This window comes from Physeter macrocephalus, chromosome 2 (assembly GCF_002837175.3).
Source record: "Physeter macrocephalus isolate SW-GA chromosome 2, ASM283717v5, whole genome shotgun sequence".
NCBI lineage: Eukaryota > Metazoa > Chordata > Mammalia > Artiodactyla > Physeteridae > Physeter > Physeter macrocephalus.
Window position 1 is genome coordinate 38,621,232 of NC_041215.1, and position 27,884 is coordinate 38,649,115.

General features: G+C 41.5%; 1 protein-coding gene across 1 annotated transcript in view; it reads right to left on the reverse strand.

Annotated features, from left to right (window-relative positions):
* The window catches only part of OCA2 (OCA2 melanosomal transmembrane protein), a 252,521-nt gene that overhangs the window by 35,238 nt on the left and 189,399 nt on the right, over window positions 1-27,884 (reverse strand). Inside the window, exons 20-21 of the mRNA XM_024117107.2 lie at window positions 23,156-23,215; window positions 22,411-22,515 (exon numbers count right to left, since the gene is read on the reverse strand). Coding sequence (XP_023972875.1) covers window positions 22,411-22,515; window positions 23,156-23,215 — 165 coding nt within the window. The remainder of the gene's footprint in view (window positions 1-22,410; window positions 22,516-23,155; window positions 23,216-27,884) is intronic.

Genomic DNA, 27,884 nt, shown 5'->3' on the forward strand with positions numbered 1-27,884 from the left:
AAACATGTCACAAAAAATGAAAACTACAGGCCAATATCACTGATGAACATAAATGCAAACATCCTTCAACAAAATACTTGCAAACAGAATCCAACAGCACATTAAAAGGATCCGACACTGTGAACAAGTTGGGTTTATCACAAGAATGCAAGGATTCTTCAATATACGCAAATCAACCAATGTGATACACCATATTAACAAATTGGAGGAGAAAAACCATATGATCATCTCAATAGATGCAGATAAAGCTTCTGACAAAATTCAACACCGATTTATGATAAAAATGCTCCAGAAAGTAGGCATAGAGGGAACTTACCTCAACATAATGATGACCACCTATGACAAACCCACAGCCTATATCGTTCTCAATGGTGGAAAGCTGAAAACGTTTCCTACAAGATCAGGAACAATACAAGGTTGTCCACTCTCACCACTATTATTCAACATAGTTTTGGAAGTTTCAGCCACAGCAATCAGAGAAGAAAAAGAAATAAAAGGAATCCAGATTGGAAAAGAAGAAATAAAACTGCTACTGCTTGCAGAGGACATGATACTATACATAGAAAATCCTGAAGATGCTACCAGAAAACTACTAGAGCTAATCAATGAATTTCCTAGAGTAGCAGGATACAAAATTAATGCACAGATATCTCTTGCATTCCTATACACCAACGATGAAAAATCTGAAAGAGAAATTAAAGAAACACTCCCATTTACCATCACTGCAAAAAGAATAAAATACCTAGGAATAAACCTACCTAAGGAGACAAAAGAAATGCAGAAAACTATAAGACACTGATGATAGAAATTAAAGATGATACAAACAGGTGGAGAGATATACCATGTTCTTGGATTGGAAGAATCAACATTGTGAAAATGACTATACTGCCCAAAGCAATCTACAGATTCAGTGCAATCCCTATCAAACTACCAATGGCATTTTTCACAGAACTAGAACAAAAAATTTCAGTTTGTATGGAAACACAAAAAGACCCCGAATAGCCAAAGCAATCTTGAGAAAAAAAAACGGAGCTTGAAGAATCAGGCTCCCTGACTTCAGACTATACTACAAAGGTACAGTAATCAAGACAGTATGGTACTGGCACAGAAACAGAAATATAGATCAATGGAACAGGACAGAAAGTCCAGAGATAAACCCATGCACATATGGTCACCCTATCTTTGGTAAAGGATGCAATAATATACAATGGAGAGAAGAGAGCCTCTTCAATAAGTGGTGTTGGGAAAACTGGACAGCTACATGTAAAACAATGAAATTAGAACACTCCCTAACACCATACACAAAAATAAACTCAAAATGGATTAAAGACCTAAATGTAAGGGCATACACTATAAAACTCTTAGAGGAAAACATAGGAAGAACACTCTCTTACATAAATCACAGGAAGATCCTTTTTGACCCACCTTCTAGAGAAATGGAAATAAAAACAAAAATAAACAAATGGGACCTAATGAAACTTAAAAGCTTTTGCACAGCAAAGGAAACCATAAACAAGATGAAAAGACAACCCTAAGAATGGGAGAAAATATTTGCAAATGAAGCAACTGACAAAGGATTCATCTCCAAATTTTACAAGCAGCTCAATATCAAAAAGACAAACAACCCAATCCAAAATGGGCAGAAGACCTAAATAGACATTCCTTCAAAGAAGATATACAGATTGTCAACAAACACATGAAAGAATGTTCAATATCACTAATCATTAGAGAAATGAAAATCAAAATTGCAATAAGGTATCACCTCACACCAGTCAGAATGACCATCAAAAAAAATCTACAAACAATAAACGCTGGAAAGGGTGGGGGGTAAAGGCAACCCTCATACACTGTTGGTGGGAATGTAAATTGATACAGCCACTATGGAGAAGAGTATGGAGGTTCCTTAAAAAACTAAAAATAGGGCTTCCCTGGTGGCGCACTGGTTGAGAGTCCACCTTCCAATGCAGGGGACACGGGTTCGTGCCCCAGTCTGGGAATATCCCACATGCTGCGGAGTGGCTGGGCCCGTGAGCCATGGCTGCTGAGCCTGCGCATCCGGAGCCTGTGCTCCACAACGGGAGAGGCCACAACAGTGAGAGGACCACGTACCGCAAAAAAAAAAAAAAAAAAACTAAAAATAGAACTAACATACGACACAGCAATCCCACTACTGGGCATATACCCTGAGATAACCACAATTCAAAAAGAGTTATATACCACAATATTCATTGCAGCTCTATTTACAATAGCCAGGACATGGAAGCAACCTAAGTGTCCACTGACAGATGAATGGATAAGAAAGATGTGGCACATATATACAATGGAATATTATTCAGCCATAAAAAGAAACGAAATTCAGGTATTTGTAGTGAGTTGGATGGACCTAGATTCTGTCATACAGGCTGAAGTAAGTCAGAAAGAGAAAAACAAATACTGTATGCTAACTCATATATATGGAATCTAAAAAAAAAAAGATTCTGAAGAACCTAGGAGTAGGACAGGAATAAAGATGCAGACATAGAGAATGGACTTGAGGACACGGGGAGGGGGAAGGGTGACCTGGGACAATGTTTGAGAGTGGCATGGACATATATACACTACCAAGTGTAAAATGATAGCTAGTGGGAAGCAGCCACATAGCACAGGGAGATCAGCTCAGTGTTCTGTGACCACCTAGAGGGGTGGAATAGGGAGGATGGGAGGGAGATGCAAGAGGGAGGAGATAATGTGAGATATATATATATATATATATATATATATATATATATATATGTATGTATAGCTGATTCACTTTGTTATAAAGCAGAAACTAACACACCATTGTAAAGCAATTATACTCCAATAAAGATGTTTAAAAAAATCTAGACAAACAAAAATGGAAACACAGCATACCAAAAACTATGGGATACAGCAAAAATAGTTCTGAGATGAAGTTTATAAAAATAACTGCCTACATTAAGAAAAAAGAAAGATCTCAAATAAACAACCTAACTATTTACACCTCAAGGAACTGGACAAGCAAACTAATCCCAGAATTAGCAAAGTAAGAAAAACAAATGATTGGAGCATAAATAAATGAAATAGACTAGAAAACCAATAAAAAAAGATCAATAAAAACTAAGATCTGGTTTTTTGAAAAGAAACAAAATTGACAAACCTTTAACTAGAATAATAAAAGAAAGAGACAGCTCAAATAAATAGAAATGAATAAGGAGGTATTATAACACCTAGAAACACATAGGATCACAGGAGACTACTATGAACAATTATACAGCATAGCGGACAACCTGGAGAAAATGGACCTCAAAACATACATCCTACCAACACTGAATCAGGAAGAAATAGAAAATCTGAATAGACACATAACTAGTAATGCGATTGAATCAGGAATCAAAAATCTCCCAAAAAAGAAAAGCCTAAGACCAGGTGGTTTCACTGGTGAATTCTACCAAACATTTAAAGAAGAATTAATGCGAATGCTTCTCAAACTCTTCCAAATTTTTGAAAAGGAAGGAACTCTTCCAAACTGGTGAATTTTACCAAACATTTAAAGAAATGTTAACACTAATACTTACCAAATTATTCCAAAACCTGAAGAGGAAATATTTCCTTACTCATTCTATGAGGTCAGCATTACTCTGATATCCAAGCCAGATAAAGACACTGCAAGAAAATAAAACTACAGACAATTATCCCTTATGAAATATGGCACCAAATTACTGAACTTCAGGATGTCATTGCCTCTTCAAACAGACAAATGGAGAGACTCTAGGGCTCAGGCAAAAGAGGACAAAACCACAAAAGGAGCAGAAACACAGGTAACATCACTCAGGCAACAAGAAATAAAATTAAAAAGCAGCTAATGATGAAAAAGGTTTTCTGTGAGACAAAGAGATGGGATAAAGGTGCTGTTTTTTAAGTAAGAATTCCAGACTGATTTAGCACTTTAAACTATATGAATTGACTTGAAATTAAACATTAAACAACTAAAGAGCTCAAAATAATGAATAAGTAAAATGTTGGGTGGTATAAAGTGCTATGGGAAAAATAAAGCAAAAGTGGGACTGGGTGTTCAATTTTGCACTGGGAAGGTGACATTTTACAAAAACTCAATAAAGGTGAGGAAGCAGGACCAAGCCCACAATGATCTGTGTGAAGAGAATCACTGGAAGAAGGAGGTGGAAGTGCAAAGGCCCTGAGGCAAAACCTTGCTAGACATGTCCAAGGGAAACTAAGGAAGACAGTGTGGTTGGAGCAATGTGGGCAAGGAGAAGAGTGATGGGGTGAGATCACAGAGGACACAGTGGCCATATCTGTAAGATACGTAGGCCACTGCAAGACTTTGACTTCTGCTGAGTGAGGTGGGAATCCTCTGTGGAGAATAGATGCTCAGGGGTGGAGCAAGACTGGAAACAAAGAGGACAACTTGGAGGTGACACGAGAGGGAAATACTGGTTAGATTTAGGGGCAGTGGTGGAGTTGGTGGGAACTGGCCAGATTTAGAAGCTTTGAAATACAGCTGGCTGTAGGGCATAAGAGAAAGCAAGGAATCAGGCAGGTTCTAAGATGTGTGGTCTTAGAAACTGAGAAAACGGAATTTTATTGTTATTTATGAAAATGAGGAAGATTGGGGAAGGATGGATTCATGGTCAATGTTTAGATTGAGACACCTGGCATATCCCAGTAGAGTAGAGGTAAGAGAGGCAGCTGGATATTAAGCCTCCATGTCTGCAGAGAAGCCCAGGAGTGGTCGGGTGTAGTTGCCATTTAGAGAATGAGTTTAGAGAAGACAACTCACAATAAGTCTAGAGAGTGTAGTGGCCAGAACTGAGTCCAGCGTTTGGGGGGTGGAAGATGAAGGGGTTCATGGACGAGACTGAGAGGAAGTGACATCATGGATAGAAGGAGAACCTAGTAGAGCCAGACAGGGAAAGAGTTTTAAGGAGAAGAGAGGTTGCATCCAGGACACATTGTCGTTGCTGTCAAGCCAAGTTAGGAGAGAACAAGGGGCATTACGGGATCTCTCATGAGAGTGGATACTGAGAGGTCATCGCAGCTTTGGAGGCAACTGTGTCTGTGGATTGTGAGAGAAATGCTTGATTGGGGTCAAGAGAAAAGAGAAGAGAAGTTACAGTGAGACTAGGACAGCAAGGGTAGACAACATTTTCAAAGTTTGCTGTCACAGGAGCAAAGGAAGGGGAGGGAGCCAGCTGCAGTGTATGACCCCGTGAGAGTCTTAATGAGAGAAGAAAGGGCAGCATATTTGGAAACCAATAATAATGATCCAGTGGAGACTGAAAAATAAATTCTGCAGGGGAGAACTGTGGGATCTGGCAGCAGGTGAAGGGCAGGAATTCCCCCAAACAGCTGGAGGAAGGCAGCACGCCCTGGGGCACAGAGCTCATTATTTGTGGAAGCCCCCACATGATTGTTTTCATTTCCTCACAAATGGGAAGCAAGGTCATCAACTCAAGGAAGGAAGGGGAGGTGCTGGGGGCTTGAAGAGATGAAGGGCGTGCAGAAGTGGTCGAGAGGCATGGGCACATGAGGCCCCTTGAGGAAGGGCTGTGGTTGTGAAGCCAGATGGCAGCCTGGGTGCTTGGTCCTCTGCCTGTGCACGCGAGGCCAGTAGGTGGGTGGTGGGCCTCACCTATGTCACCTACTTCAGCAGGGCTTTGCCAAGTGAAGGCAGTGAAGTCAAATAAGCAGAAGGGAGCTGACATTTAATGCACAGAGATAAACATAATGATAGTCATGACAGGCAAAATGTTTAGGGAATAAAGGGAGAGTGGAAAGAGGAGGGTTCAGCAGGAGGGGACCCGTGTTGTCAGGCCTGTTGACGTGGGTCACAGAGTTATCAGCCACAGCAAACTCTAAGGCGGGGTCCAGGATTGGGCAAGTATTAAAGGAATCAATTTCCAGGTCTTTCAAACATCATCAAAGCAAACTGCTTTCAGTCTTAGACAATGGATATTCTAGGGTCATGGCCCTGTAGACGTGGAGAATTTTGTAGGTATAAGAAAAGGTTCTGGGCTTTCCTGGTGGCGCAGTGGTTGAGAGTCCGCCTGCCGATGCAGGGGACACAGGTTCGTGCCCCAGTCCGGGAAGATCCCGCATGCCGTGGAGCGGCTGGGCCCATGAGCCATGGCCACTGAGCCTGTGTGTCCAGAGCCTGTGCTCCACAACGGGAGAGGCCACAACAGTGAGAGGCCCGTGTACCGCAAAAAAAAAAAAAAAGAAAAAAGAAAAGGATCTGTTTGGACAAATCCCAGCTGAGCCCCAAGGCATCCCCACCACAGGAAGGAACACAGGTTGAGGTCAGATTGCTGCCAACCTCAGGACTCGTGGGGATGCCTGCCAGGGCCACACACACTGCCTATCAGGCTGAGCCAGGACCCTCAATGTTCCCCTGAGACGACTGGTTTGGCTTTGGTTCTGCATATGGCCTTTTCCTCAAAACAGCCTCTTCCTGTCTGACATTGTCCTAAGACAGCTGTTCCTTCACCCCCTGAAATGTGCCTTGAGTCAGTTCAGCACACAGTGCTCTGCAGAAGAACCAGCTGAGTACCTGCCTCTGGACTGGTCACCTCAGCCATGCTGCCAAAGAATTCTGAAAAAAATGTGACTCGCTCATAAATCTTAATTTAACATGTAATATGTGTCATCCCAATTAAAAATAATTCCCAAGGATGTAATTGCTAGCCTATGTTGACATTCTTAAACAAAAGCATTATATCATTCTTATTTTTTTCTTCCAGTTTTATTGAGATATAACTGACATACAGCACTGTGTAAGGTTGAGGTATACAGCATAATAATTTGACCTACAGACATCATGAAATGATTTCCACAAGTCTAGTTAACATACATCATCTCATAGATACAAAATAAAAGGAAAAAAAAATTTATTCCTTGTGATGAGAACTCAGGATTTATTCTCTTAACAACTTTCTTATGTAATATACTGCACTGTTAATTATATTAATCATGCTGCACATTTTCTTAGTACTTATTTAGCTTATAACTGAAAGTTTGTAACTTTTGACTGCCTTCATCCAATTCTCACTTTCCCACACCCCACCTCTGTCAACTACAAATCTGATCTTTCACTATGAACTTGTTTTTGTTTGTTTGTTTGTTTATTTGTTTTTGAAGTATAATTGACCTACAACACTATATTTGTTCCTGGTGCACCACTTGGTGATTTGATATTTCTGTGCATTGCAAAATGATCATCACAGTAGGTCTAGTTACTATGTGTCACCATACAAAGATATTACATTATTATTGACTATATTCCTCATGCTGTACATTTCATCCCTGTGACTCATTTATTTTGTTACTGGAAGTTTGTACCTCTTAATTACTCTCATCTAAATATATACATTTAAATTTAAATACCATAATATCAATTCATCCAAAAAAATATGAAGCACTTCTTCTGCATTCTGAGCAAGAGGGCACAGTCCTTGCTGCTTGACATGTAGCCACTACAATGGACGTCCGATCTAGGACCATGGGAAGGACAGCTCAGGTGAGTGCAAGACAAATAACAATTAAGGAAGGCTGGCAGGACTGTCTCTTACAGGAATGACAGGACTCATGGCTAGAACCCCCAGGAGAGAAACTGAGATGTCCTGGTAGAAAACAACAGGAAAGAGGTTGGAGACAAGATGGCACAGTAGAAGGACCCAGCAAGGCTTTTGTTCACATTCAATGGAAAAATCAAAAGTTTTACAGACAAGCAACAACTAAGAGAATTCAGTACCACCAAACCAGCTTTACAACAAATGCTAAAGGAACTTCTCTAGGTGGAAAAGAAAAAGCCACAACTAGAAACAAGAAAATTAAGAATGGAAAAGCTCACCAGTAGAGGAAAACATACAGTAAACATCACCCACAAACAAATATGATATCAAAACCAGCAATTGTGAGAAGAGGAGGGTACAAATTCAGGATATTAGAAATGCATTTGAAATTAAAAGAACAGCAACTTAAAACAATATTGTATATATAGAGAGTGCTATATCAAAACCTCATGGTAACCACAACCAAATATCTACAATAGATACACACACACAAAAGAAAAAAGGAATCCAAACACAGTACTAAAGTTAGTCATCAAATCACAAGAGAAGAGAACAAAAGAGGAGGGGAAGAAAAAAAAGACCTACAAAAACAAATCCAAAACAATTAACAAAATGGCAATAAGAACATACATATCTATAATTACCTTAAATGTAAACGGATTCAATGCCCCAACCAACTGACATAGACAGGCTGAATGGATACAAAAACAAGACTCATATATATGCTGTCTGTAAGAGACCCACTTCAGATCTAGTGACAAATACAGACTGAAAGTGAGGGGATGGAAGAAAGGTATTTCATGCAAATGGAAATCAAAAGAAAGCTGGAGTAGCAATATTCATATCAGACAAAATAGACTTTAAAATAAAGACTGTTACAAGAGACAAAGAAGGACACTACATAATGATCACAGGGTTATTCCAAGAAGATATAACAATTGTAAATATATATGCACCCAACATAGGAGCACCTCAAAATATAAGGCAAACACTAACAGCCATAAAAGGAGAAAATGACAGTAACACAGTAATAGTGGGGGACTTTAACACCCCACTTTCATCAATGGACAGACTATCCAGACAGAAAATCAATAAGGAAGCACAAGGCTTAAATAACACATTATACCAGATGGACTTAATTGATATTTATAGAGCATTCCATACAAAAGCAGAAGAATACACATTCTTTTCAAGTGCACATGGAACATTCTCAAGGATTGACCACATGTGGGGCAATAAAGCAAGCCTCAGTGAATTTAAGAAAATTGAAATCATATCAAGCATCTTTTCTGACCACAACGCTATGAAGTTAGAAATAAACTACAAGAAAAAAACTGTAAAAAACATAAACACGTGGAGGATAAACAATATGCTACTAAACAACAAATGGATCACTGAAGAAATCAAAGAGGAAATAAAAAACTACCTACAGACAAATGAAAACAAATGAACAGTGATCCAAAACCCAGGGGATGCAGCAAAAGCAGTTCTAAGAGGGAAATTTATAGCAATAAAATCTTACCTCAGGAAGCAAGAAAAATCTCAAATAAACAACCTAACCTTACACCTAAAGTAACTAGAGAAAGAAGAACAAACAAAACTGAAAGTTAGTAGAAGGAAAGAAATCATAAAGATCAGAGCAGAAATGAATGAAATAGAGATGAAAACAAACAATAGCAAAGAGCAATGAAACTAAAAGATGGTTCTTTGGAAAGCTAAACAAAATTGATAAATCTATAGCAAGATGCATCAAGAAAAACAGGGAGAGGGCTCAAATGAATAAAATGAGAAATGATAAAGAAGTTATCATGGACACCACAGGAATATAAATGATCTTAAGAGACTACTAAAAGCAACTATATGCCAATAAAATGGACAACATAGAAAAAATGGACAAATTCTTAGAAAGGTAAAATCTCCCAAGACTGAACCAGGAAGAAATAGAAAATATTAACAAACCAATCACAAGTACTGAAATTGAAACTATGATTTTAAAACTCCCAACAAAAAAAGTCCAAGGCCAGATTCCTTCACAGGCAAATTCTAACAAACATTTAAACACCTATCCTTCTGAAACTACTCTAAAAAATTGCAGAGGAAGGAACACTCCCAAACTCATTCTATGAGGCCACCATTACCCTGATATCAAAACTAAACAAAGATACCACAAAAAAAGAAAGTTACAGGCCAATATCACAGATGAATATAGATGCAAAAATCCTCAACAAAATACTGGCAAACGAAATCCAACAATGCATGAAAAGGATCATACACCATGATCAAGTGGGACTTATCCCAAGGATGCAAGGATTTTTCAATATCTGCAACTCAATCAGCGTGACACACTGCATTAACAAATTGAAGAATAAAACCCATATGATCATCTCAATAGGTGCAGAAAAAGGTTTTGACAAATTCAACACCCATTTATCATTTAACACTCTCCAGAAACTGGGCATAAAGGGAACCTAGCTCATCAGAATAAAGGCCATATACAACAAACCCACAACTAACGTCATGCTCAATGGTGAAAAACTGAAAGCATTTTCCCTAAGATCAGCAACAAGACAAGAATGTCTTCTCTCAACACTTTTATTCAACATAGTTTTGGAAGTCCTAGCCATGGCAGTCAGAGAAGAAAAGGAAATAAAAGGAATCCAAATTGGAAAAGAAGTTAAACTGTCACTTTTTGCAGAATACATGATACTATACTTAGAAAATCATAAAGATGCTACCAGAAAACTACTAGAACTCATCAATGAATTCAGTAAAGTTTCAGGATACAAAATTAATGCACAGAAATCTCTTGCATTTCTATACACTCATAATGAAAGATCAGAAAAAGAAAATAAGGAAGCAGTCCCATTTACCACTGCATCAAAAAGAATAAAATACTTAGGAATTAACCTATCTAAGGAGGCAAAAGACCTGTGCTCCAAAAACTATAAGACACTGATGAAAGAAATCAAAGATGACACAAACAGATGGAAATATATACCATATTCTTAACTGGAAGAATCAATATTGTCAAATGGTTATACTACCCAAGGCAATATATATCTACAGATTCAATGCAATCCCTATCAAATTACCAATGGAATTTTTTGCACATCTAGAACAAAAAAAAAGTCTTAAAATTTGTATGGAGACACAAAAGACCCCAAATAGCCCAAGCAGTCCTGAGAAAGAAAAATGGAGCTGGAGGAATCAGAATCCCTGACTTCAGACTATACTACAAAGCTACAGTCATCAAAACAGTATGGTACTGGCACAAGAACAGAAATATAGATTAATGGAACAGGATAGAGAGCCCAGAAATAAACCCATGCACCTATGGTCAATTAATCTATGACAAAGGAGGCAAGAATATACAATGGAGAAAAGACAGTCTCTTCCATAAGTGGTGCTGGGAAAACTGTATACCTACATATGAAAGAATGAAATTAGAAGATTCTCTAACACCATACAGAAAAATAAACTCAAAATGGATTAAAGACCTAAAATGTAAGATCAGATACTATAAAACTCTTAGGGGAAATCACAGGCAGAACACTCTGTCATACACTGCAGCAATATCCTTTTGCATCCACCACCTAGAGTAATGAAAATAAAAACAAAATAAATAAATGGGACCTAATTAAACTTAAAAGCTTTTGCACAGCAAAGGAAACCATTGACAAACCGAAAAGACAATCAACAGAATGAGAGAAAATATTTAGAAACAATGCGACTTACAAGGGATTAATCTCTAATATATACAAACAGCTCATGAGCTCAATATCAAAAAAGCAAGCAACCCAATCCAAAAATGGGCAGAAGACATAAATAGACATTTCTCCAAAGAAGACATACAGATAACCAAAAACACATGAAAAGAAGCTCAATATTGCTTATTATTAGAGAAATGCAAATCAAAACTAGAATGAGGTATCACCTCACAGAAGTCAGAATGGCCGTCATCAAAATGTCTACAAACAATAAATGCTGGAAAGGGTTTGGGGAAAAGGGAACCCTTTTACACTGCTGTTGAGAATGTAAATTGGTACAATCACTATGGAGAACAGTATGGAGGTTCCTTAAAAATCGCAAATCAAAACTACAATGAGGTATCACCTCACAGAAGTCAGAATGGCCGTCATCAAAATGTCTACAAACAATAAATGCTGGAAAGGGTTTGGGGAAAAGGGAACCCTTTTACACTGCTGTTGAGAATGTAAATTGGTACAATCACTATGGAGAACAGTATGGAGGTTCCTTAAAAATCTAAAAATAGAATTACCATATGATCCACCAATCCCACTTCTGGGCATATACCTTGAGAAAACCATAATTTGAAAAGATATATGCACCCCCAATGTTCTCTGCAGCACTATTTACAATATCCAAGACATGGAGGTAACTCAAATGTCCATTGACACATGAATGGATAAAGAAGTTGTGTGTGGTTGTGTGTGTGTGAGTGTGTGTGTGTGTGTGTGTGTGTGTGTGTATAATGGAATATTAGCCATTAAAAAAGCTGAAATAATTCCACTTGCAGCAACATGGATGGACCTAGAGATTATCATACTAAGCGAAGTAAAGCAGACAGAGAAAGACAAATATCATATGACACCACTTAAATGTGGAATCTTAAAAAAATTATATAAATGAGCTTATTTATTAAACAGAAACAGAGTCACAGACTTCAAAAACAAACTTATGGTTACCACAGAGGAAAGATTGGGGGCAAGGACAAATTATGAGTTTGGGATCAACATATACACAGTACTATATATAAAATAGATAATCAACAAGGACCTACTGTATAACACAGGAACTCTACTCAATACTCAGTAATAACCTATAGGGGAAGAGAACCTGGAAAATAATAGGTATATGCTACGTACCTGAAACTAACCCAACATTGTAAAACAACTATACTCCAATATAAAATTTTTAAAAAAACAAGCAGGAAGAAGCAGTGTTTCTGGGAGTTGGAGACAGTGCGTTGGGGCACAGGGTGCCACCCAGGCAACACTTCAAGGGCAGGCACAGGACTTCTAGATTGATGGCTATCCTGGGACCATAATGAGTAATACCAGACAGTGAGCCCTAAGAGTAGAGGCTCCTCTGGAAAAGAAAATCTAAAGAGCAGAAGCCAGAAGGGTCTGTTTTGAACTTTTAATTTATTGACAACATTTGGAGTTGAAATTTTTAATAGAAAATGGTGCTATCCACCTTTCACTGAAAAATCAGAGAAGTTCACAGGCTATACCCACTTGCCTGCAGAGAAAAGATACAGTATCCTTTTACAAGCAAAGACAGATATTAACCTCCCCCTACAGCCACCACACCTGCTCCCCTGCACCCACCACACCTGTCCTTTCTGCACCTACCCCACCTTCTCCCCTGAACCCACCACAGCTGTCCTCCCTGCACCTGCCATATATATCCTGTCTGCACCCACCACATCTGCCCTCTCTGTACCCACCACACCTGTCCTCCCTGCATGCACCACACCTGTCCTTTCTGCACATACCACCACTGGTGTCACTGTGCACTTGTCTCTGTCTTGCTCTCTTACTGGTTGCCATTCTGTTGTTCATATCTGCTGGCTGTCCCCAGGTCAGACATTTAAGTTTGGGCACTCAGTCTATATGTAGAATTGCCCCACCATTTCTGATAAATGAGCAAGCACTTGGGCCTCTGAGGAATACTCCACTCCTGGTCTGATATCTTTGTGTAGGATTTAATAAGTGCCTCAGACAAGCACTAGGGACAGCTTTCATCTTCATAGGACATGGGAGTGGAGAGGGTAAGACTGCAGTAATGCACTGGCAGGCTTATTTATAGTGGATCAGTTCACCTCCAATGTACATGTGCAGACAACCACCTGGCATCTTTTCCAAATGCAGGTTCTGGCTTGGCATGTCTGGGTGGCCAAGCCCTCATTTCCATAACCTCCAGGGCTGCTGATGCCCAGACCGCACTTGAGGATGAAGGGCCATGCATTGTCAATACAATGTATTCCTTTCCTTCCTTCTGGAATTCCTGTCATTACCGTGCTAGTTTTACTGGTCTCATCGAAATCTTACCTTTTTTCATGTTTCTGTTTCTTTGTACTTTTGCTCTGTACTTTTTAGATACCTCTCTCATTGGCTTCAAACCCACTAACTCAGGCCTAACACTGACTTTTTTCTTCTTCAATTCATTATTCAATCTTTTTAGCTAAAAAGTTATGGGTTTTAGTTCCAGAAGCTATTTTTTTTGTTTAGTGCTTAAATCTCTGAGTATTCTTATAATTTATTGTTTGTTGTCCTATGTCTATGGGAAGTGCTGTGATCAGTTTTCTCTCAGCCTGTTGGAACCCCAAACGTGCCACTTGTTTTTGTGGGGTGCCGTGGAGCTAGGATCCGGAGGTGTAGTGGACAGGCCTTGGGCATGGAAGGTGAAGAACTCTCAGCCTGGGCACTGCAGGGTCCCCAAGGCCACCCTCTCCCACCAGAGAGGCTGGGCACAGACCCCAAGAGGGCAAAACTGCAACTAACACAGCTTGCCAAGACCACAGTGAACAAGCTGCTGGAGTCCTGCCAATTTATTGTTCTGCTGTCACTTCTCCTCTGATTCTGACCTTCTTAGTTTGCACAATGGTGGAGCTGGAATTCAAGCCCAGACCCACCTCCTCCAGACCTGAGCTGTTAATTCCTACATACGCTCATGTTATTAAACCTAGTTGCAATTCACTGGACCAGATTCAACCCTCCACATTATTTTGTTCCTCGATATTTTAGGAAAGGATGAGTTAAAGTAGAAATGAGATTACATAAAAGCTAAAGTGAATGTGAAATACTTCTCGCTTTTACTACCCTAAAGGGTGCTTTTGTTTGTCAGGGGTTACAGCAGTCTGCCCTCTGCCCTAACACTTCCTGTGGGGCAGGTGGTGGGGAGGAGACTACAAAGAAACCCAGAGAAAAAGGATGCATGAGAACAAACCAGCCATGGAAAATGACTTCCACATAGAGGCTGAATGATAATACAGATAATGATGAAGAAGTCAGTTAGAGAAAACCCACCAAATTATATGCATAAATTACCATTCTTTGAATTGAACATCCCGGACAGGAATAATCATATTTTAACTTGAAAATTGTCTGAGAATTCTTCCTGTTCAAGCAAATGAGGCTGAAAAGATAGGTTTAAATTGAGAAAGACTGTCAGGGAATTCTCAGTCATTAGCAGTGTATTTTAGTTTTCCAGTACAGTCTCTAGGGTGGTGTACCGGGAGGCCTAAAATAGCTGCCCACAAAAGAAGATCTGGGGTCACATGTAGCTTCCACAGCTCCCTGTCAACTGCAGATGGGAGAAGAGGAAAGAAGGAGTGGTGGGCAGACATCACAGGGATTTCCTTATATGGAAATATTTGTTAAAATATTGGAACATTTCCACACCAATTAATGAAGAGCCACCATCCACCATACCAGTTACTCTCTGCCTCTGCTCCAAATTAAGTATGGAATTAACACTGGCACATGGGGCGAGAGGGGAGAGGAGGCTTCAAGTTTCCTGCTTCAAAGTCTCCCTCTCTGTTCTGCCTCCACTGATGGAATATTCATTGATGGAATATAAGTATTAAATTGATTTAATAGTGTGTTTAGTAGTGTCACCACTTAAGATAAGCAAAGCTCAAAATGAAGGTGAGGACCCAGGCAAGGGGGATTAGGAAAATTTAAAAGAGCAAATCTAATTTCAAAAAAGCCAGGGGGTCCTCTCCCATAATCTGCCCATGCTCATGTTAGAATTTTCACTGAAGCCCTGTCCAGACGACTTGGAGAGATAAACTCATCCATTCTAGTTCTTTCCACTCTGGACATTATAAGATAAGCAAAAGTTCAAGAAAATGATCCTGCCAGTTATAAACCAAGTCTCTGGCATTTCCTGAATTATTTGGTGTTCTTCTCTGATCACTAGAAGAGAAATATCATGAACAAATGTGAAGTGCTTCCTACCTGCTATTCTCAGCTCACAGCTGACAATGTGAATACCAGAGAAACACCCCCAAACTAAAGGCACGCTCTGGAGAGAAGACACCACCCAAGAAGACATGAACCTTTGTCTCTCTAACTCACTTCCTTAGAATAATGCTCATAATTTTTTAACAAAAAGAGCTTTCTGAGTAGGTGCTTCACAACCTTTTCAGGCACAGCCTCAGTCTCCCACTGAGGCATGGGCCAGCACTTCTAGTCATTGGAAATGGTGACAGCATCTGGCAGTTTTCTAATCTTTTTAAATAAGGCTTCAACGCTGTTAAATCTCATGACTTTTTGCCCTCTTGACCTGGAGAATGACACTGGCCAGAGCTGTGTTCTTACAGCAGAATGGGGTTGAGCTCAAACACAGGCAGCTCTGCAAGCCTGGCAGCAGGGACCCCAGTCACTGTTCCTGTGTTTTCTCTTCATGTCTGACGGCCACGGGCAAGCAAACCTATCTCTACCCTTGGACTGACCTGACAGTATTCCTACAGGATGTTCTTGGGTCTCCTTGTTTAGTCTCCCAGGAAAATAGCAAAACTGAGAATATGGGAATCTCACCAAAGTAAAAATACACACAGCAGACAGACCCTGAGCAGCCCTCCCCAGGAGTGTACAGTGAGGAGCAGGTACTCTAAGGGACATTTGGTTGGAGCTGGCCTCAGAAACAGTCCAAGAAACTAGACCTCATAGAGTAGAAGGGGCACTACCCTTCTAGAAATGCCCAAACTCTGTAGGTCCATGAAAGCCAGGCCAGACCACAAATACTCTGGAATGCAAAGGATGAGGCCAGAGGTGCAGAGGGACACAAATGACTGCCGAGATCTCAGACAAGAGCCAGAGTCCCCCTTCCTTCCACACACTCCAAGTTCAGAGGGCTTCTCAAGCGTGCAGAGTGAAGATGCTCCTGGTTGGGAGAAGGGCTGTGAAATGTGCAAGAGTTACCCTATCTAGGCAGGAAACCTAAATCGCTTCCCCAGGACCCATTGATGTCATTGCATCTGTCAGAGGCCAGAAGCAGGGGAGATATCTATATACATATGGATTTTTTATGAGAACAATTGTGGGTCTGAAATTGAGGAAGCCCCATATCCACAGGGCAGGCAGCAAGGAAGGAAAGATTATGAACACCTGCAGCCCACAGGCTGGTGGTCAGGAAGGAAGGTCCAAGGGAAACAGAGCATCTGAAACCGAGCAGAACCCTCTGGGGCTCCTGGGGACAAAAGCCTTTCTGTGTCCCCTTCCCTGAGTTCCAAAGGGCAGGTTCAAACAGTTGCTAATCAGGGAAGGGAGGGGATGCACTGATAAGGGAGGAGCAGTCAAGAAACAATAGTGCAGCCTTGGGGCAGGGTCCTGGTTCCCCCTCAAGGGATACACAGGCAATATCTTTGAGCTCTTCTGCCAAACTAAAACCCCCACAAAATGGAAGATGTTAACTACTTGGTGAAGCACTCTTAATTCCAGAGAAGATCACAATTCACCCATCATTACCTGATGCCAGATGATCTCTGGAATGAAGGAATGTGGGCCCTGCATGCACCATGATCCTTATCAGCAACGCCACCCTGGGCTATAAAACTCCTCACAAACCACCCCTCCCTCCAGGTTGGACACACAGTTTTGAGGGCATTAGCCTGCTGTGGCCCCCTTTGCCTGGCAAGGCAATAAAGCTTTTCTTTTCCACTTCACCCCAAACTCTGTCTCTAGATTTAATTTGGTGTTGGAATACAGAGGCCAGATTTTGCTTCGCATCTGCCAACTTTGACAGTGTCTCCAACGCTAATGCATTCATAATATCCATCTATTCCCAGGGCCTTCTCAGGGCACACCAGAGATTCCCAGTGCTGATGCATTCGACCAGCATCTGGTGTCTCCAGCCAGCAGTGGTAGTAGCTGCCACAGGGAAGAAGAATACAGAGAAGGGACAGCCTCCCACTGGGGGAACATAGACAGCTCTATGTTGGTGAGGCCAGCTCTCAGGAAAAGGGAGGAGAGAGTTGAGGGGAATGGCTATTACCAGCAGCAAAGAATATTGTAGGCAAAGGCACAAGAAAGATGCCTAGTATCATGCTAAGGAAAGTGGCACCAGCCCGACTGGAGAGGAGGGTATGTCTCAGATGGCAGGGAGGCCTCGTAGAGAGATGGTGCAGCAATATTGTCTGTGACTCGCAGAAACACAGCGAGCACTGAGGTGCCCAATTCCCTCAGTGAGAGTAACAGAATGTTGCTGGAGGATGATAAGCCAAGGGTGATGTGAAGGAAGAGTTACTTTGGAAAAATTAATCTACTGTGGTTTATTTACTTCTTTATTCATACAAACACTTGTTAACTATCTCTTTGTGCCAGGCACAATGCTAGTAAATAAGGGAATGCAGCTGTAGACATGTCTTGACAATCAGTTTAATGACTACCTTAGCGGAGTTATGTGTAAAGTGCTATAGGACCCCAGAGGACAAGCAAGGCCTTGCACGGGAAGTACAGAAAGCATTGCAGAGAAGGCATTTAAGTAAGTATTGAAGCAGGCTCTGAGGAACTCCTATGTTTGAGGAACTCTGTTTCATGAGCTCTGGCTCCCCAAGGCAGAAGCCGGAAACTCACTTTCCCCATCCCCTTTGTAGCTAGAACAGGCATGTGACATGAGCTCCTCCAATCAGACACTTCTACTTGAGAGTCAGGCTTGGAGAATTTGGAGAAATGTGACAAGGTGTGCTCAAGGCAGAGTGACAGAGGCCCAGGTACTCAGTATCCAGCATTGGGAGAGGGAGCCCAGGCAAAGCAGCAGAAGTTGGGGGCTTCATGGGGCAAACACCACCCAGGGTGTCCTTCAGAAAATCCATGAACTGTACACTATTCTTAGATAAACTCCTAATACACTTAAACTAACTAAAGTAGGTTCTGTTTGTCGACTGAAAAAAATTACACAACCTAAAAGTTGAGAGTTATGTTTTATTTGGTGGATATTCTTAGGAATTCAAGCCCAGGAGGCAGTATCTCAAGTAACCCTGAGAAAACTGCTCCAAAGAGGCAAGCGGCGGTTGGGGGTGGCGGGGGAACCAGGATATACAGGAGTTTTACAACAAAGGGCAGGTAGTCTGAATGTCTAAAAATTATTGTTAATGAAAGAAAACCAGATATCTCAAGTTAAGGAATTTAGCGCTTTTGCATGTATGGGAAGGTGCAAGAGTCTGGGCTCATTGAAATCATTCCTTTGATATGCACCTCAGGTATTTGGGGCTAGTATCCTGTGTTTTCACATCCTGAGTTCTCTCAGGGCTCACCGTTGTGCAGTCTGATGGCTGCTAGATGGCAGGTATTCTTTTTTCCTTCCTGAGTCCCCTCAGGACTCACTGGCTCACCATTGGAGGTGGCAGCCATTGCTGATGACTGTGACATCCTTTGTTTACTGATATTTGGCAGGCAATATTTTATTTCTCATGTTGATTGCAACTATTATTTGAAATGCAGATACAACTATGTGCATTACAAATAGAAAGATCCCCACTAAAAGACTAGGAATAAAATCAGCACCATCCAAGCCAGTTGGAGGATGAGATTTATCAATCCAAGAGAAATCAGAAAATAACAGGGAAAAAAGAATCAGAAAAGAGAAAGCATAATAAATGCAAAACCTTAATAAAATAGTAGAAATAAACTCAAGTCTCTCAGTCAACACAATAAATTTAAACATGTTAACCGAAAGGGAAAGAGTAAAGGGACAAAGTAGGTAATTAAATAGTTAATCCTACTAGGGGATTGTAAGTAAAGAAAAAGTATCGCAGACTTCTGTAAATTAATGATCACTCAAGAAAGCAGGTTTGCTTAACCACGAAACCAAGCTTAGCAACAAAACCACACAACAGAAACATGAGACATGCTCCAAAACAATAAAACAATGGTGGCATGAGAACCACATCCTGCCCAGTGAGCTCAGTAAGTTAAGAATTCCTAGGACATGCTCCTTTGCACACACTATAAACAAAAATATAAGGAAAAGGTGACATTATACTAAAACCTGAGATTATTTACCATTTTTAACATATGTTACTGCCTTTTTGCTCATTTCCATTGCACCATGACAGTCCTGGCCTGACCATGTAGGGACAAGAAAACTCCCCTGCCCAACCTGGAGGAAAAGCTTATGATGGAAGCTTGATGTCTACTCAAGAATGAGGAAGAAGGTGGTCTTGTCCCCCTTCCCACTTTTCCTTTAATTATAAAACTGTAGCCCACTAAGTTCTTGGGTGCATCACCCTCTTGTAAGCCTCACAAGCATCCTATTCTAATAAATCACTTCTCATCTATCACCTTGTCTCTCGCTGAATTCTTTCTGTGCTGAAAAATAAAAAACTAGAGCTCTTCAGAGCCCCCTGAAACACCACCTAGCAGTTTCAAAACTATTCTCTTAACAGAGGTGATCCACTTGGAATTTTAAAAGTCCATTTGCATGTTGTTTTAAAAAATACAACTAAAAAGGGATTTAAAAAACAATTTTTAAAAAGTTTGAAAATAAAGAATTGGAAGAAGATAAACCAGGCAGAGGCTCAGAGCAGAGATGAAGAGAGACCTTACACAGTGTGAAAGAAACCACCATCCCGAAGAGATACAGATAATGAACCTCTAATGCCTAATTCGACTGCATAGTACTCAGAAAAATGTATTGAACTGTCAGTTGAAATAGATGAATCAGTAAAGTGATTTGCTCTATCAGAATTGATTGATTAGAGAAAAGATGAGTAAATCTAAAGAAGCTCTAACAGTACAGTCAATGTGCTTGTACATGTGGGCGTGTGCAGAACTCTGCTCTCACATGGGGCAAACTGGCCACATGCTAGGTCAAAGGGCATTACAGGGGTGTCTAAGTATGAAATTCTAGAGACCACATCCCTGACCGCCCCAAAAATGAGGAAGAAGTGGCAAAAAAGACAGCCAAGTGAAAAGGAGGGAGGGAGGAAGGTAGCAAGGGACAGAGGTGCAGACCTAAGTGCCTGCCCAGCTCTCTGTGCTGCATACTTCCCAGGACCCTGCATCTGGGCAGGGCCACGTGTCCACTTCCCACCCAAGGACTGTGACAATTCACTTCTTATGCCACTTCCAGACTAAGGCAGAAACCCAAGTGGCCCTCCTCTGATGCAGCCAATAGTGGATACCACGTGCTGACATGGTACATTCAGGTGGCAGAGATCTGTGGGCTGCAGGAAGCTCCATGCCACGCAGCTGCTGCTTTGGTTTCTCAGGAGTTAGTTTCCATACGATGTTGACTCACACAAACTAAGATCTTTCTTTTAATCCTTTCCATAGTGATATGCCCCAGAGTTATGAAGGTAGTTCCCTCAGGAGAGGTAAGGACAGAATAATATTGGGGTTGAGGGAAGGAACAGAGAATGTTACATTCCTCTGTGATGTTTTATTTCTTAAAAACAAAACAAACAAGAAAACCTGAGGCAGGGGGAATACAATTTTCCTCATTTTGGGTGGTAAGTGTACTGATATTTGTTATCCTACCCTCTGTGATTCCTTGGATGTATTTTTTTAAATTTAAATTTTAAGTAACTATTCATATTTGGGGAAGAAAAATATCAAAATTGTCGTATTTTTAGAAAGTAGAGGAATCTAAATTTTCAACAATAGGGACCATTTTGTTCAGTTCAAGAGAGGGTCTGGGTCCTGAAACCCGGAAGCCCCCGAGAAGGTAGGGTGCATCAGCTGTGAGCATGCAGGGCCTCGAGGAGGCACAGACAAAGGTTTGCTGATGGGCTGCAGCTACACAGGCTTCAGATGCACGGGGTCTTCTACAGAATCTATTTCAACTAAGAAAGGGATTCACACGCAAGCTGACCTGGCATCTCAGAAGCCCAGGGCCCTGCCACTTTAGCCTGCCTGAGAGGTGCTTCTGCCCCGGCCCTCTGCAGGACCACAGTAATGACAGCATCCACTGAGCAGTACCAGCACATTCAACAACATCCAGATGATTCTTCTAACTCAGGGCTTCATGAAGAAATAATAAGAGCCACAGAATTAACTCAGAATTACCAAACCCAGACCCTGGAAGAACAATAGCTAGGTAACTGGAGCATCAACGCAGCAGACACTGTGATTCCAGGCAATGCATGGTGACATAGAGTCCCAGTTACCCTAAGGTCTTGTGAGAGAGGAGTGGTCCTCAAGGTCACAAGAACAAGAGATAAGTCTCCTCTGTCGAGAATCCAGCCATGAGGAGTGTTCATGCATGCCCAGCACACCTGGGACACCAGGTGCTGTGACAGGACCCGAGGTTCCTGTTCTCACCTTTATGCTTTAATACCAGGCATTCACAATTCTGCCCTGAGTTGAGCAATCAGTGACATCAGAAGACACAGCAGGAACAGCCCTGTAAAAGTCCTCTAATATGGACCCCCTAATCTTGACTTGGGTCAAGATCACACAGAGAATTCAAAATCTTATCCAGGCCATAGCACCAGAAGCTACCCCACTCAGTTAGAATAGCTTCTGCATTTGTCGGGAATAAAGGATGAACACCTTCAACCAGCCTCTGTCTTTGGTGTCTTCCAATTTTCTTTGAAAAAAGAAAAAAAGAAAGAAAGACTGTCTTTTCCATGAGAGGTGGCAGCTCCCAGTCAGACTGACCCTGAAACAACCAGCCATCCTGGGATTCACTGCCCACAGCAGCTGTCTGGGATCCATCACATCTGTCCCCTTAAACTGTGAGTGCAGTAAAGGGACAGGGCTCATTCTCTGCTTCCTCTGGAAGGAAGGGTGAGTCCAGGTTGTGTGCAGGTGAAAGCTGGGCCCTCATCACATGGAGGAGACTGACTCACCATGGTAGCAGTGAATGGTATGTTGTCAATCAGGGATGATGCGATGGCTGAGACCCAGACCACCAAGATGATGGCAGCTGCAAGGCGCTGATCTTCTGGGACCATCTGGAAGGAACAGATAAGAGCAGGGCAGTGTACCATAGCTACATAGATCACACACACTGAGGATCTGATGCTAGGACATGTGAGACTCAGAAGGGACCACAGGCCTCTTGGTCCTTCCTCTTCCACACAAGGAGAGCAAGGGAGACCCATGTGTGCAAACAGGACCAACTGGGCTTTCCCGACCCTTACCAGGAGCCTGGGCCAGGGTCTACAAGTAACTGAGAGGAGTGACTCCCAACCATGCTCAACCCAACCAACCCTTGGGGGCTGGGGCGGGGGGCGGGGCAGCAGGTCCAGTGTTCCCATTCCTGGTGGGACACCAGGTGACACACTGGTCACACTGACCTCACTTCCCGTGTGGTGACCCTAGGCTGGGACCTCTGTGCATCACTTACTGAGACTGCTGTCTCAATTCTCTCCTTCCCAGAAATGTTTTAACTAAAGGCTAATAGCAAAATTGCAGGCATCTATTATTATATATTCTTTGAAAAAAGTCTCTTTTCATCTCTTAGCTACACAGGATAAAATAGGTTCCCTGATATACTTTTTAATATAATTAATGTGACCTATTCTTGCCAATTTTTTTTTTAAATCAAAGGAATAGTGGCTGGAGCACATTATATTGCAGTATTTAATGTACCTTTATTAGCAAAGCAGTCTGTTCTCCAACATACTCTATTAAGTGGAGATGTGCCAATGCCTAGAAGAAATAGATGTATGATAAGAATCAGTTTAAAACTGAGAATATATCAAATTTTTAAAAACACGTCTTTAAAATGAAAATAAGTGAACATGGCAATCTCATTTTTTACAAAAGATCAAACACAGAGTCTATAAACAATTTACTATCTTATATGCACACTGAAGATTCATTGAGAAGAGAGCACAGTAGCAGAGGCAGGAACTTCTCATTAATTTGAGTTAATATCCATGCTAAATTTACATTTGGATGGAAGGCCATTTCTTTATTTTAAGATCACTGTATAGGAGTACTGTTCACCTGTACATAATGAAATGTCTCTCCATATAGAATGTCTTGCAAGTAAGTTACATTTCAAATTCCTTTTTAAAGTTAAGCATCACAGAGTTTTAGAAGAATATAAAGAAAATGCATGGTTTTCATAACTTTCAAAGAAAGGTCTATTTAACTGAAGCATATACTATTTTCATAGTACTAGACAGATTCAGAAAATTGTATCCAGAGAAAGGTAGGAAAGAAGATTAGATGGAGACATAAGTGCAGGAGCCATTCTGCTCAGTCTGTCCACTTCATCCCAGCTGAGGAGGAGATCTTCTGCTGTCCATGACAGATCCCAGACAGGAAGCACTGAGAGGGAACCAGACATGAGGGTGACATAGCTACCTAGCACCTCTCAAATGTGGCCTTTTCACTGTGATGTCATCATGCTGAATGATTACAAATACTGAAAACATCAGCTTGACTATGTTGAAAAGAGAAAGTCAAGATATGAGGAAAATACAAATAGCCAATAGATACTCCTTTATAAAATTACAAATGAGATAACTATGTAACACCTAATTCTATCAAATCTAAAGTTGTAAATATATAATATATATTCTACACTTCAGCAAACTAAAGTTTATGTATAGCTGAAGATTATACGCATCGCTTGTCTCCTCCATCAATTTATATAGTGAAAAGATGATTGTATAATATGATGTAAATCCCTCACAATATGAAACATAATTATCCTTCTGTTGCAGTGACTAGTTTCAAAAAGCTGGTTCAGCAATGATCTGACATCCCTGTTCCATTGAAATTGGACAAATACAATAAATCAATGCCACTACTTTCTTCAAAATGAGGGAATAGGTCTTAAGGTCCGTTCTGCAGCTAAATAAATAGACCCTGGATAAAACACACTTTTAGGGCATTACTGGATTAGCAAGACAATGTAATGTTTTCCAAGGAATCTCCTTTCCCCTGAAAATATTTCTTGCAGCTGGCTGGGAGCTGCAGACTTGAATGGCAAGGAAGGATGAAATTGCATTGAGCTTGATGCCAAGCAAGGGCTGAAGTCAGAGCAATGAGGTGTGAGCAGCAACAATGTTGTAGGCTGAAACAGGGATTCTCACTCTGCACTGACAGCCTTGAAACAGGCTGAAAAAATTATCCCCTGGGATCCAGCAGAGGCAAACAAAAGAAGTTTCTGGAAGAAAGCACCCCAAATGTAGCCTCTCAAGAGTCCCACAGATTAAGATCAAGTAACAAAATTATAATCTAGGGTCATCAAGAATGCAAGAAGACAAATAACATGAACAAGAGCAGAAATAACCAAAACAGATTTGGATATACCACCAACATGCAAGAATGAGAATCCACAGGTACTGGATATAGTAGAGGAATTTTGTTTAAAGAAAATAGAGTTGAGGAGTATAATAGTAACAATTAACATTTGCCCTTGATGAGTTAAGAATGTAAGCTGTCATCTCTAGAGTAAACCACTAAAAGAGAATGTAACTGCCAAAAAGTGGGAAATCAAATTTTACATAATCCTTAATCAACTCAGATAAGGGAGTAAAAATGATTGAAGATAAAAATATACAAGGTCGGGGAGGCCTTCAATATGGCAGAGAAGTAAGACGTGGAGATCACCTTACTCCCCACAAGTACATCTATATGTGGAACAACTCCTACAGAACACCTACTGAACTCTGGCAGAAGACCTCAGACTTCCCAAAAAGCAAGAAACTCCCAGTGTACCTGAGTAGGGCAAAAGAAAAAACAGAAACAAAAGAATATGGATGGGACCCAAACCTCTGGGAGGGAGCTGTGAAGGAGGAAAAGTTTCTATACACTACGAAGCCCCTTCACTGGTGGAGATGGGAGGTGGGCGGGTGGGGGCAGATTCCGAGCCAAGGAGGAGAGCACAGCAACAGGGGTGCAGGGGCAAAGTGGAGAGATTCCTGCACAGAGGATCATTGCCGACCAACACTCACCAGCCCAAGAGGCTTGTCTGCTCACCCACCGGCCGGGGCGGGTGGGGGCTGGGAGCTGAGGCTCGGGCTTTGGAGGTAAAATCCCAGGGAGAGGACTGGGGTTGGCTGCGTGAACACAGCCTGAAGGGAGCTAGTGCACCACAGCTAGCTGGGAGGGAGTCCGGGAAAAAAATCTGGACTTGCCTAAGAGGCAAGAGGCAATTGTTTTGGGGTGCGTGAGGAGAGGAGATTCAGAGCACCGCTTATACAAACTCCAGAGACTGGTGCAAGCCATGGCTATCAGTGCGGACACCGTAGACAGGCTGGAATGCTAAGGCTGCTGCTGCAGCCACCAAGAAGCCTGTGTGCAAGCACAGGTCACTATCCACACCTCCCCTCCCAGGAGCCTGTGCAGCCCGCCACTGCCAGGGTCCCGTGATCCAGGGACAACTTCCCCAGGAGAACGCATGGCATGCCTCAGGCTGGTGCAACGTCACATTGGCCTCTGCCGCCGCAGGCTCACCATGCATTCCATACCCCTCTCTCCCCCCCCCCCCCAGCCTGAATGAGCCAGAGGCCCCTAATCAGGTGCTACTTTAACCCCTCCTGTCTGGGCAAGAAAAGACGACCTCAGAGGACCTACATGTAAAGGTGGGGCCAAATCCAAAGCTGAACCCCGGGAGCTGTGCAAACAAAGAAGAGAAAGGGAAATTTTTCCCAGCAGCCTCAGGGACAGCAGATTAAATCTTAACAATCAACTATATGTACCCTGCATCTCTGGAACACCTGAATGGACAACAAATCACCCCAAAATTGAGGCAGTGGACTTTGGAAGCAACTGTAGACTTGGGGTTTGCTTTCTGCATCTAATTGGTTTCTGGTTTTATGTTTATCTTAGTTTAGTATTTAGAGTTTATTATCATTGGTAGATTTGTTTAATGATTGGGTTGCTCTCTTCCTTAAATATATATATACACATATATATATAACATATATATATAATTTTTTTCTCCATTTTCTTTTTTGTGAGTGTGTATATGTATACTTCTTTGTGTGATTTTGTCTGTATAGCTTTGCTTTTGCATTTGTCCTAGGGATCTGTCCATCTTCTTTTTTTTACTATAGTTTTTAGTGCTTGTGATCATTGGTGGATTTGTTTTTTGATTTGGTTGCTCTCTTCTTTTGTTCTTTTTTACTACTTTTTAATTTTTAAAATACTTTTTGTTTTTTTATTTTAATAACTTTAATTAATTAATTTTTTATTCTCCCTTTTCTTCTGAGCCTGGTGGCTAACAGGGTTTAGGTGTTCCAGCCGGGTGTCAGGCCTGAGCCTCTGAGGTGGGAGAGCCAAGTTCAGGACAATGGTCCACCAGAGACCTCCCGGCCCCATTAAATATCAAATGGCGAAAGCTCTACCAGAGATCTCCACCTCAATGTTAAGACCCAGCTCCACTCAATGACCAGCAAGCTACAGTGCTGGACACCCTTTGCCAAACAACTACCAAGACAGGAACACAAAGCCACCCATTAGCAGGGAGGCTGCCTACAATCATAATAAATTCACAGACATCCCAAAAAACACCACCAGACATGGTCCTGCCCACCAGAAAGAAAAGATCCAGCCTCATCCATCAGAACAAAGGAACCAATCCCCTCCACCAGGAAGCCTATGCAATCCACTGAAACAAAAATACGCACTAGGGCAGACACAAAAACAACAGGAACTATGAACCTGCACCCTGCGAGAAGGAGACCCCAAACACAGTAAGTTAAGCAAGATGAGAAGACAGAGAAATAACACAGCAGATGAAGGAGCAAAGTAAAACCCACCAGTCCAAACAAATGAAGTGGAAATAGGCAGTTTACATGAAAAAAATTTAGAGTAATGATAGTAAAGATGATCAAAAATATTGGAGGGCTTCCCTGTTGGCGCAGTGGTTGAGAGTCCACCTGCCGATGCAGGGGACACGGTTTCGTGTCCAGCTCCAGGAGGATCCCACATGCCGCGGAGTGGCTGGGCCCATGAGCCATGGCTGCTGAGCCTGCGCGTCTGGAGCCTTTGCCCCACAATGGGGGAGGCCACAACAGTGAGAGGCCCGCGTACCACAAAAAAAAAAAAAATTGGAAATAGAATGGAGAAAATACAAGAAACGTTTAACAAGGACCTAGAAGAACTAAAGAGCAAATAAAAAATGATGAACACCACAAAAAGGGAAATTAAAAATTCTCTGGAAGGAATCAGTAGCAGAATAACTGAGGCAGAAGAACGGATTAGCGACCTGGAAGATAAAATAGTGGAAATAACTACCGCAGAGCAGAATAAAGAAAAAAGGATGAAAAGAATTGTGGACAGTCTCAGAGATATACGGGACAACATTAAACACACCAATATACGAATTACAGGGTTCCCAGAAGAAGAAGAGGGAAAA